Consider the following 12500-nt stretch of genomic DNA (forward strand, 5'->3'; position numbering starts at 1 on the left):
AGGTTGGTCAAGAAACACCCAAAATAACCCGGAAATGGAGCAAGAAGAAAAGGAGACGAAGAAAGGTGTGAAGTACAAAAATAAGGAGGAGCACCAGCAGCAGAAGAAGAAGGAATGAGGGGGAAGAGGAGGAAGACTGATTGACTGATTGATGTGGATACTTATATAGCGCCTATCCTCGGTCGGAGACCAAGTTCTAAGCGCTTTACATACACGGGGTCATTTGCACCACAGGCTGCCTACCTGGGTAGAGCCGACTGACGGCTGCCACTGAGCGCTCATCATTCGTTTCCTGTGTCATTCAATCAGATTTCAAGCGCACACACATACACACTCAGACAGACAAGAGGAAGAGGAGGAAGAAGAAGAGAAGAACAAGGAGCACCAGAAGAAGAAGGGAGGAGGAAGAGAAGGATAAGGAGGAAGTGGAGAAAAAGGAGGAAGAATAAGAGGGGGAGAAGAACAAGAAGGAACACCAGCAGAAGGAGAAGAAGAAGAAGAGAATGAGGAGGAGGAAGAGGAAGAGGAGGAGGAGGAGGAGTAAGTGAAAGAGGAGGAGGAGGAAGAGGAGGAGGAAGAAAGAGGAGAAGGAAGAGGAGAGGAGGAAGAGGAAGAGGAGGAAGAGGAAAAACAGGAGAAGGAAGAGAAGGAGGAGGAGGAAGAAGACGAAGAGGATGAGAACAACAAGAAAGAGCACCAGCAGAAGAAGAGGAAGGGAGCAGGAGGAAGAGGACTGAGGAGGAGGAAGAAAGAGGAGGAAGAAGAAGAGGAGGAGGAAAAGAACAAGAAAGAAGAACAAGAAAAGAAAAGAAAGCAGATTTAAAAAAGAAAGAAAGACGGACGGAAAGAAGACACTACAACCGAAAGCCGAAGACCGTGAGGATTGCAGGACGACCAAGGTAAACGCTGTCAGTGTAAGGAAAACACCGAGGGCTCAGCACGCGGCGGCGCGCGCGCTCCCTCCTTTGATCCTCCCTTCAGAACACCACAGGGGCCGGATTTGCCGCAGTCGGTTGTGTTTGCCCGTTGGCGGCGTCGGCACTCGGAGTGAGTGAGTGAGAGAGGGAGAGGGAGAGAGGGAGAGAGAGAGAGAGAGAGATGGGAAAGAGAGAGAGAGAGATAAGAAAGAGAGAGAGAGAGATGGGGATGAGAGAGAGAGAGAGAGAGAGATGGGGAAGGGACAAAGAGAGAGAGAGACAGGGAATGAGGGACAGAGACGGGGAATTTTGTGTGTATCAGAGAGAGAGAGAAAGAGTGAGAGAGAGAAGTAGATGAGGAAGGGAGAGAGAGAGAGAGGTGGGGAAAGGAGAGAGAGAGGGAATGCAGGACAGAGACAGAAATTTTGTGTGTATGAGAAAGAGATAGAGAGAGAGACAGAGAGACAGAGAGAAAGAGAGATAATGTCTTTGTGTGTGAGAGGGAGGAGGGAGATGAGTATAGACAAACAGAGAGACAGACAGACTGAGAGACAGTTAAAGAGGGAAAAAGAGAAAGAGGAAAAAGAGACAGAGACAGAAAGAGACAAAGAATGGAGGATATATATATATATATATATATATATATATATATATATGTATACAGAAAAAGACACAGAGAGCGAGCGAACAAGCGAGAGGGAAGAGAGAGAGAGAGAGAGACAGACAGACAGACAGACAGACAGACAGACAGACAGAGAATGAGAGACAAAACAACAAAACACAACATGTAGAGTTAACAACTCCTAACCCATCATGACGTCTTTGATGTTACACGTATGCAAGCAGCGGCTGTGGTCTGTGTAAGTATCATTATGCTGATAAGTTTGAGTGGATTTCGTGGGGTTATCTTTTCCACCACCAACTAGACAATATTTGCAAGCGCCGATTTGCTACCAATAGTTAAAAGAAAATGTGTGGGAGTGGGGGCGGGGGAGGAAGAGAGAGAGAGAGACAGAGAGAGAGACAGTGCCAGAGACAGGAAGAGAGAGAGACAGACACACACACACACACACACAGAAAGAGAGACAGACAGACAGAGCTAGAGACAGAGAGACAGAGACAGAGACAGAGCCAGAAAGAGAGAGAGAGACAGACTGACAGACAGAGCCAGAGAGAGAGCGACAGAGAGACAGAGACACAGTGAGAGACAGACAGACAGACAGACAGATACAGAGACGGACAGAGAAATTGACAGAGACAGAAAGAGGGAGGCCTGAGATACGCATATACCCAACGCGCAGGTCAGGCTTTGAGAGCAAAATACCAAATAGTACAGGAATGAATAAAACAACATTTCTTAAATAGATAGTCACAGGAGGAAAAAAAAAGTCCCCCTCAGTTGACCCTAAATTCTAACAGCGGAGATGCTTATCCTTTTCCAAACAATGTCTGTGGTCCGTCTTCTTTTGACGGTTCTACAGGCTCAGTGCAGGAATCAAAGAGCAGAGATGAGCAGTTCCCTGAGCACTGATAGTGTTTTTTCTTCGCACCTGATGTTACAATGCGATATTCCTGTTCTGGTTCATTTGTTTATTTATCTGGATGCTGTATTGTGTAGTGTAGTGTAGTGTAGTGTAGTGTAGTGTTGTGTTGTGTTGTGTTGTGTTACCTTTTGTCACAAAATGTCTCTGAAATTCGGGCTGCTCTCCGCTGGGAGAGCGCGTCGCCACAGTGCAGCGCCACACACACACACACACACACACACACACACACACACACACACACACACACATATATATATATATATATATATATATATATATATATATATATATATATATACCTTTTTTCTTTTCTTTTTGGCTGTCTGCAAGTGTGTTTGTTTTACTTTCAAGGTGGGCTTTTCTACAACAATTTCCCAGGATCGACACTTTGTATTGTTTGGTGGATTCGTTTTGTTTCTCGGATTCGTCCCCACCCCCTCCCTCCTTCTTGTCTTTCATTACTGTTTGCTTTGGTTTTCATCTTCATTTTATCTATTGTTAGTTTCGTTTTTCCTGTCACCCATAGAACATCAGAGACCTGCATTCGAGATGGCCATGTGATGACAGCAACGTTCGTTCTGACTCTTGGGTGCAGATCGGGGAGGAGGAATGAGGGAGGGGTACAACGCGATGGTATTACTTCTTTTTGAGGTCTGGCTTTCAGATCTCTCATGTTGAACACCAGGAAGCAATAAAGAGAAACGGGCGATTTGTGAAGGTCTATGCTACGACAGTCTTTGAGTTCAACTACCGTTTGTTTGGCTTGCGCGCTTGATAAGGTCATGTTGTTCGGTGCTTGGATCTTGGTTGTGGGTGAAGGTTTCGTTGCTCGTGGGATAGGAGTGGATGGAATCCTGGATGGAGAAGGCCTACGAGGCATATTATCATTATCATTATTATTACTACTACTATTATTATTATGATAAACATACAGTGAGGTCCACCTCTCCCACTGTTAACTGTTGTCACCCGAGCGTTACGAACGAGGGCCGTGGCCGTGATTGGATTGTCGTGGCGTGCACGGGCGGTCCGCACCGGCTGGCGGCCTGGTGCTGACAGCGCCAATTAAGCGCCCACTCCGTCATCGCCCCTCGCCGCCCCGACGTCGGCGAGTGCACAACAACGGCAGCGCCCTGCCCTCCTGCTGCTGCAGGTCTCCTGGCGGGGGTGCTCGGTGCGCGTTTGACGAGGTCGTCACCGCAGTTGTCGGTTAAAGACCCGCAAAGTGCCCTATATAGCTAACAATGAGGTGTGTCTTCAGCATTTCCATTTTCGGGTTTTTGATAGGGGAAATGACAGCTCCACTTTTTTTTTTCATCGCAGAAATGTACACACCGATAGACTACAGAGGAAATGACGAGTTACAACTGTTTCGTGTTGGCTACAAGGACAGTTTTGGGGTTCGTGTTGTTTGGTTATGGTGTTGTAAAGTAACTGGCCAGAGAACTCAATCTTTTGCACGTTTTCTCCTCCAGCGGAATGAAAAGCACACATGGTTTCGTGATCTAATGATAACATAGAGTGGGTGTACGTATAAACACTATCACTGGCTGAACAAACTATAACCCATGAACAAGAAAGTATGTACCATCCTTACTCTCTTGCGGGCTAAAACTCGCAACAAGCAGATATAATTAAAACCGATGAACAAAAAAGTAAGTATATGTATTATGCATTACGCACATCCATCCTAAAAAAAATGGAGACAATTCAAGTTATTCTAAACAACACAAATACATCTTTCGTATAAACAAAATACAACTAACTGTCCTGTGTATTGTGTGCATCCATTTTTCCCCCGGAAATTCCAAAGTTATTCCTAGCAACACTCAAAAAACCCCAAAAAAACAAACAAACAAAAAAACAAACAAAAACAAAACAAAAAAACCCAAACCCCGAGACATAAAAACTATTCAACATAGAATTCACCAACTGCCCACATACATTCTCTCCTGCTCATGTCTTGCCTCCTCTTTGGCATCACACACACACACCCCCCACCACATCACAAACAAATGCAAACACAAACAACCTTCTCCCCAAATCCACATCTTTGTTTCTTTTTGTTGTTGTTGTTGTTCACATTTTGCTCTGATGACGCCAAAACACCGACCTACCCCCCCCCCCCCCGCCCCCCATCCCCCACCCACCCCCGCTCTTAAACAGGGCCCACACCTTTGTAATGCTGGAAAATGACGTGGGGGGCATGGAGAGTTCTTGAACGAGGGTGAAAGCCAGGCTCAGAGAGCGATGCTGACGTTAAATAAGTAATGAGAACAGCAAAACCATACCACCCAACAGGCTCCCAGCAGACTGGCCCGCCAACATCAACCGCGCTGATGGAGTGAAGACAATTATTTCATAAAAAAAAAACCCACACACACACAAACAAAACAACAACAAAAATAAACATATACAGCAAAGAATGAAAGGATTAGAGAAAGAAGGAAAGAAAGAATTCATGAAAAATTGAAAGAAAAGACGAGAAAAGGGAAAGCAAAGAAGAAAATGGGGTAGAAAGAAACGATAAGAAAAAGCAGAATGAAAGAAAGAAAACACAATGAGTGGGTTAAAAAATAAAGAAAGAAAGGAGAAGAAAAGGAGTGAAAGGAAGAAAACGGTATAAAAGAAAGCAAGGATGAACGAGAGAATTCATGCATGAAAGAAACACAGAGGCAAGACATGGAACGAACAGACAGAAAGGAGTCAAACCAAGAAAGAAAGAGAGAAAGAAAAATAAAAGAAAGAAAGGCAAAGCACTAGAAGGGCGACAGTGTTAAATTTCTCACCTCGCAAAATGAGAGAAAGTTTAGTGCAACTCGCTTTGGGATTTGAATTTTTTGTTTTTTTTAATATTTTCAATTCGTTTTATTCAAGTTCTACGCTAGTATTTAAAAGTTCGAAACAAGGTTAGCGCATGGGTTTCGATAAAAGACGGGTAAGGTTTAGATCGGTGTTCATTTATTTATCATGACTTCAGGAATGTGATGAATTAATCATCACCGTGTGTGCGGCATGCAGTTAAAAGCCATCCACCGAAAGAGAGAGAGAGAGGGACGGAGTGAGAGAGATAATTATACACAGATAGATATAGACAGAGACAGAGAGAGAGAGAGACAGAGAGAGAGACAGAGAGAGAGACAGAGAGAGACAAACAGAGAGAGAAACAGAGTGACTGACAGACCGAGAAAGGTAGTCTGGCACACTCTAGAGTGCGAAGGAAGAGAGAAATTAAGAGAGGGGTACTCTGGGTGGGTGAGGGGGGGGGGGGGGGGGGGGGTGAGGGAGGGAGACAGGAAAGGAAAAGATGGGAAGAAGAGAAAGTAAATGAGAAAGAAAGAGAGGAGAGACAGACATAATTATAAACAGACAGAGAAACAGACATTAAAACTTATATCAGAGAGAGACAGTGTCGGACAGACAAACTGACAAAGATGTAGAGTAAGAGATGCACACACACACACACACACACACACACACACACACACACACACACACACACACACACACACACACACACACAAACACAGGGGAAAGGAATAAAGAAAGAGAGGGAAACAGACATACAGACAGCGGAAAAGAAAAACAACAATAGCAAACAAAAGAAAAAAAGAAACAAAAAAACAAACAAAAAAACCGCCGAAAGAGAAGAATGGTGAGACACATTGCAGGAAGGCTTACACCTCAACTCGCGCCACGTGCTGAGAGACACCACTACAACACTCGGGGGGCTTCCCTACAGCGGAAGGTGCTTCGCAAACAGCCAATGGAGACAACATGTTTTCCTTGTGAAGGAGAGAGAGAGAGAGAGAGGGAGAGAGAGAGAGAGAGAGAAGGTGAGGGAGAGAGATGTTGGGCTGCCACTATTTGCACGTGCTGTGCATATTGAGTTGCACGTGAGCACGCGCCCGGGGTCAAAGGGACAGAAGGATGTAGCGCAATATTGTCGGAAGAAAGGGTTTCCTGACATGCCACTGTCTGTTCTGCGCCTGCGCAGGTTGGCGAGGACGTGGGCAACCGGAGGAGGTTTTGACTTTCCTCTCTCACTTCTGTATTTTAGCCTCCCCCCTGCTTCTGTATCATTAGTTTTCCTTTCGGTGATGAAGAAGAAGAAACAGGAGAAACAGAAGAAAGAGCAAACAATAGGGAAATTACTCGTATTAGTTTTTTCTTTCTCCTGGGGTCTCTTGTGAAACCTTAATCTTCGATGAAGGTTATTACTGAAAAGCAAAACAAACCTGTATCTAAATGACGATCAGGTTCGCAGACATCGATAAAAAATGTGCCGGCTATAACAGTTCTAAAGTAATATAACTTTAGAGGTAGGTATACCTTATTTTATATGTAGTTGTATGATAACCAATCTTTGAGTATCTTGTACCTTTTGTTTGTTTATTTCACAATATTTTATGCAATATATCATTCTTTTTTTTTTCTATTCGCGGACTCATTCGTGCTTGTTCATTTATTTATTTATTCGTTTGTCTATATTTAGTTTACTTTCCCATGTAGTTATAGTGTGTGTGTGTGTGTGTGTGTGTGTGTGTGTGTGTGCAAGAGTATCTCCTTCTTTTTGCTGTTCCCCGTTTTGATATGTTATCCAACTTCACGTTTTGTTTGCTTGATTGGTTCGGATTTTTTGTGTGAAATAGACACATCCTACGTATTACAAAAAAGAGGGTCCCGCATATCGTCTGTCCCAGACACACCAGTGGAAAATGCAGTGAGGCAACCCGATTCTCGTTATTCTCCGACATAGTAAGAGTTAACACACAGAGACTTAAACTTTTCTTTGTAAGGTAAGTGAGGAACTAGACCATAGCACCAAAACAAAAACAGGCTAAGGGGCTATGTTAGCCTTGGTGGCAGAGTATCACACACACACACATACACACACACACACACACATTCTCACACACGCGAATACACAAAGTCACACACACTAACACACTCACTCACACACACTCACACAGACACACACACATTCTCACACACGCGCATACACAAAGTCACACGCACTAACACACTCACTCACACACACACAACACACACACACACACACACTCACACACACTCCACCCTCCACACACACACACACACACACACACACACACACATACACACACAGATCATTGTTGGCGAGCGGTAACGCGAAGCTGGCATGACGTGCGTGCAGTCATTTGCACACCGCTGTGCGTCGTGCGGTGACGTAGTGGGGTCACACACTCCAGTGGTACTGGCCAGACCCAGGCGTTGTGAGTGAGACGCTGTGTGTGTGTGTGTGTGTGTGTGTGTGTGACAAAAGGGCACGCCACTCTGCATGTTCCCAAACACCATTTGTGCTGGTGGCCCTCTGCACCAAAATGAGTCACAAGACACTCGATGGGCTGTTGAGTAAAACGCGCTTGAGGCTGGTGGATTTTCTTTTGTGCTTTTTCTGTTCAGTCATTTTGTTGTTCTTATTGTTTTGTTTTGTTTTATATATTTTTTTAGGCCAGTTGAGAGAGAGAGAGAGAGAAGGGGATGGGGAGGCAGGCAGAGACAGAGAGGCTGAGATCACGAAGAAGAACAGTTGATATGTTTGACATAACCTTTCTTGGTGAAAAGAATAGTGTTAAAGACGTATTGACCATGGCACTGCGGCAGTGACACACATGAACTGAGGCGTCAAGTCACCTATGGCCAAAGAGCAGTGATAAGTTTGAGTTGCCAGCCGCACACTGGATCATATGAAGACCTGCTGACGTGAGTTATGAATGGAAAACTGCGTTGGAAGGGCCTCGTGACATGATCCAATGTCTTTGCTAAATCAAACCTCCAAAGGGCTGTTCATGGACGGAGACAGAAGGGAAGACATATATATATATATATAAAAGAAAAGAAAATGGACTGACAGTACTGCAGAATGGACAGGGATACCATTTGCAGAGACTCAGGCTTTGACACACAAGTGACAGACCTGGAGGAATCTGGTGAACAGTTTTTCAGTGTGGTGTCCGAATGACTCTTCACAGAGTTAAATAAGAAGAAGAAAAAAAGTTTCCTACAACAGCACGTCAACACCCAGTTGCAGCTGAAGGAGTTAACCCTTCGACCGTACATTACGTTCTTCAACACCCAAAGAGTTAACCATCCCTAAAAGAGGAGAAGGAGGGGATGTGGAGAGGACCTTAGTTAACACCCCACCTGCACCATGTAATCACGTCAGTCTCCAAATTCAATACAAAATGCAGACAAAGCATCACACATCGTCACATGTTGAAACATTGGCAAGCTATTCATTACTCGTCTGCCATACAGACTATGGCAGGCAGATTAAAGTAATATTCTAATAAAAAGCTTCCTCGTTTCTTAATCATTTGTTGAAAATTGTGTCAAGAAATGATTTATCTGAGAATTTGTAGATTCTTGAATTCCCACGTAGTTTCTGCGAAACTATAAATCCTGACACCTGACACTGTTTACTCTCTTTATACGAACCTTTGAATGCCAATTGAATTTCGGGGGAGGGGGGGGGTTCTTTTGATAAAAACATGTATATTTATAACGACTGGGCAGTTCTACAAGCATGTAAGCATACCATTTCTAACTGATATGAACGTGAAAAAAACACAACAACAAAAAGCAAACAAATAAACAAAAAACACCATAGTTTGGCGATAGGTGGATCATTTTGTCAGGGGTTGTAAAAATCACACCCGACACCGGTTATGCACAGAAGCGGGTGTTGGCTGTATTGTTAAATGGACACAGGGACCAAAGCAGGCATCACTCTCGGAAGTCCATTTATCAAAGGCGCTGCTGAAGTCTTCAGCATGCCACGCACCCATCCCCCCCCCCATCCTCCCCACCCAACCCAACCCAACCCAACCCAACCCCACCCACCCCACCCCCATTCCAGGCCATTCTTCCTTCCGGTGATCCGGGGCGGCGGTGTCTGCCTTCACTCCCCAAAGCAGCAATTATATGCAAATGTTTGGCCATGGAGGGGAACGGCAAGTGGCATCGGCAGACTTCTGTGTGCTTGTGGAGTGCCACCAATGTCCTGCTGGAGTGGAGTGGTTTGATACTGCTGCAGGTCTGCAGACTGACTGGCAGCAGGAACAAGGTTTCCCGTTGTTGCTAGGCTGAACAGGATTGTTTTCTGCCTCTCTCTCTCTCTCTCTGATCGGTCGGTTCTCATAAGGAGGGCTTCCCCCAACAAAACAGCACACTTCATCACGGAACCGTATGAAATGTGAGAGGGAAGGTGGGAGCTATCAAGTTTCCATCTATTCAATCAATCAATCAATGCATGCATGCATCCATCTATATCTATCTATCTAGAGAGAGAGAGAGAGAGAGAGAGGGGGGGGGGGGAATAATTAGTGTAGGAAAACTATATTCACACATCAGATACTGAATAGAGTTCGCTCTGCTAGAAATCTGTAGGGGTAAAAAAGCCGCAGAATATAATTGGCTGCTTTAATCCTCGTCTCACTGGCACTGGGTAATTGCTCATTATTGTCAAACGTATAGCGTAGTTTACATAACATCTCATTCGGTGGAAATAAGAACAACACTGATATAAAAACAGTTCCAATCCGTCATAACGTTTCAGAGGAATAAGCGCTCTTTCCATATTACAAATCAGTGCACGTTAACATACAAAAATAGTTCATAAGCAGACGGGTAAGTACCTCCCATAAAAATATGTATTGCTTTACAAACTTGGGAAAAAAATCTCTCACATAGCAAAGGGTACAGATTATACTTTAGCGCACATAATAACTGTTTATGTCACACGCAGTCGGCTGCTGAATTGCTGTTAAACTGCATAATGATTGGTCCTACCTGATATGGAGTCGTTTGTTATCACACACACACACACACACACACACACACACACACACACACACACACTCACTTCGTCTAATACCACTTACAGTGAAAAGACGTTAAACTAAAGAACGAACGAACGAACGAACTCTCTATCTCGATTCTACCCCAACCCACCAACCCCACCCCACCCCCCAAAAATCTAAGAAATATCACAATCGAACTTACTGAACTTCTGACGTTTGTAAAGACTTTAAATGTTTAAAGGAACATTTTCCGAAACGAACGTTCGACGGGCAAATTCAATTAATTACCGCGGTAATAATTCTCTCTCTGACAGCAAAGACGAGGTGAACTTGACTTGGTCGTCCTCTTTACCACCTCCGTGACAGAGAAAATCGATCAGTTTCTGGGAGCGAAAAAAGACGAGCATCGCTTAAACAGTTGAAAGACAAACGACCTTGCTTGGATGGCTCGCTGGGAACGAAATTTCATTTTTTTTCGGACTGGTTTCTTCTCCGTTAATGAGACTTCAAAAACACAACAGAGCCATAAACAAGGCAGCTCTCTGGAGACAAGAGGTGGTGGAGCTGGTGTCCGTGTGTGTGTGTGTGTGTGTGTGTGTGTGTGTGTGTGTGTGTGTGTGTGTGTGTGTGTGTGTGTGTGTGTGTGTGTGTGTGTGTGTGTGTGTGTGTGTGTGTGAGACAAAGAGAGAGAGAAACAGACAACAGACGGACACAAAAAGAGATAAGACATACATAAATGAACACACATATACAACGGCACAAACAGACACATAGACAGGCAAAAGGACGAACTCACCCGTGACATCGCTGCCACTGGAATCCAGTATGTTCGTCCTGCAACAGAGAAAATACAGAACCAAATCAGTTCGAGTCTTTTTTTTCTTTTTCTTTTGTTAGATCACAACAGACTATGATGCAATAAAATACGATGCAATACAACTTGAATATACACTGCAACACAAGAAAATTGTGCAATTTTAAACAACAACAACAACAGAAAACGACAGGTTTTTTGCGAAGTATTCCATCGGCAGTTCTGAACGATAGTATCCAGCACTGTCCTCAATACAATACAATACAATATAAAACACAATACAATACAATGCAAAACAATACAAAACAATTCAATGCTATACAATACAAAAAACACATCTTTTTTCCATCCAAATGGAAATGACCGGAGCATCCATGGGTTCGCCTATCAAACCACAATATCTCCCAGCCCCAAGTCGAGTTCGACGCAATCCAAGACATGACAAAGACTGGTCGAAGATTGAAACACTTCAAACTAATTACAAAACAAGGAAGTAATAAAACGCAGCAGGCAATAGCCTCGACAACCATCAGCAAACATGCAGCAGACGCGGACAACTCCTTTCGTATAAATCTTTGTTCGCGAAGCCAGTCCATGTTGATGGTGCACAGAGAGAGAGAGAGAGAGAGAGAGAGAGAGAGAGAGAGAGAGAGAGAGAGTGAGTGTGTGTGTGTGTGTGTGTGTGTGTGTGTGTGTGTGTGTGAGACCAACCGACCGAGACAGAGAGACAGAGACAGCGGCACACACACACACACACACACACACACAGGACTAGAGAGAGGGGATGAAAAATGCAAAGACACTTCCCATATGAATCATACATGCAGCGGGCAGCATAACATCGTGATCAAATTCCACATGCCGAATGGAAAAACAATAACGAAGGAACAAAAACAAACAAAAACACACCAGAAACCTAACAAAAAAACTGTCCACTTTCATCGATCGTACGATTTCCACGTGCAGCACGAGAAACGTTTCAGCTTATCAGCTGGCTTTCCTTTTTCGTATGCTCAGGACAAGAAAGAACTTGGACTTGTCTGATTTGTTTCAAGGGGGAATGAAGAGAGAGTGTGTGCGAGGGAGAGAGAGAGAGAGAGATTTATTCAAATGTAGTTGATACATCAGCGTGAGAGTAAGTGAATGAGAAATTACTGTTCTTGTAGATAGAGCGAGAGAGAGACAGACCGACAGAATGACAGGGAGAATCGGGTCAGTGACATCGGCATTCATCACATCCACCTCCAACTCTCTTACCCCCACCTCCACCTTTTTTTTTCTTCTCTCTCATCTAAACACCATACCTCCACACCTCTTCCCCACCTCACCTCAGAAACCGTTAAAAAAAACTCTCAGAACAATGAGACAGCGTGGCGGCTGT

General features: G+C 44.2%; 1 protein-coding gene across 1 annotated transcript in view; it reads right to left on the minus strand.

Moving 5' to 3' along the window:
• Positions 1-12500, minus strand: part of LOC143295295 (inactive tyrosine-protein kinase transmembrane receptor ROR1-like) — a 210547-nt gene that overhangs the window by 151080 nt on the left and 46967 nt on the right. Inside the window, exon 2 of the mRNA XM_076606916.1 lies at positions 11102-11139. Within this exon, the coding sequence (XP_076463031.1) occupies positions 11102-11139 (38 nt within the window). The remainder of the gene's footprint in view (positions 1-11101; positions 11140-12500) is intronic.

This window comes from Babylonia areolata, chromosome 20, assembly GCF_041734735.1.
Source record: "Babylonia areolata isolate BAREFJ2019XMU chromosome 20, ASM4173473v1, whole genome shotgun sequence".
NCBI lineage: Eukaryota > Metazoa > Mollusca > Gastropoda > Neogastropoda > Buccinidae > Babylonia > Babylonia areolata.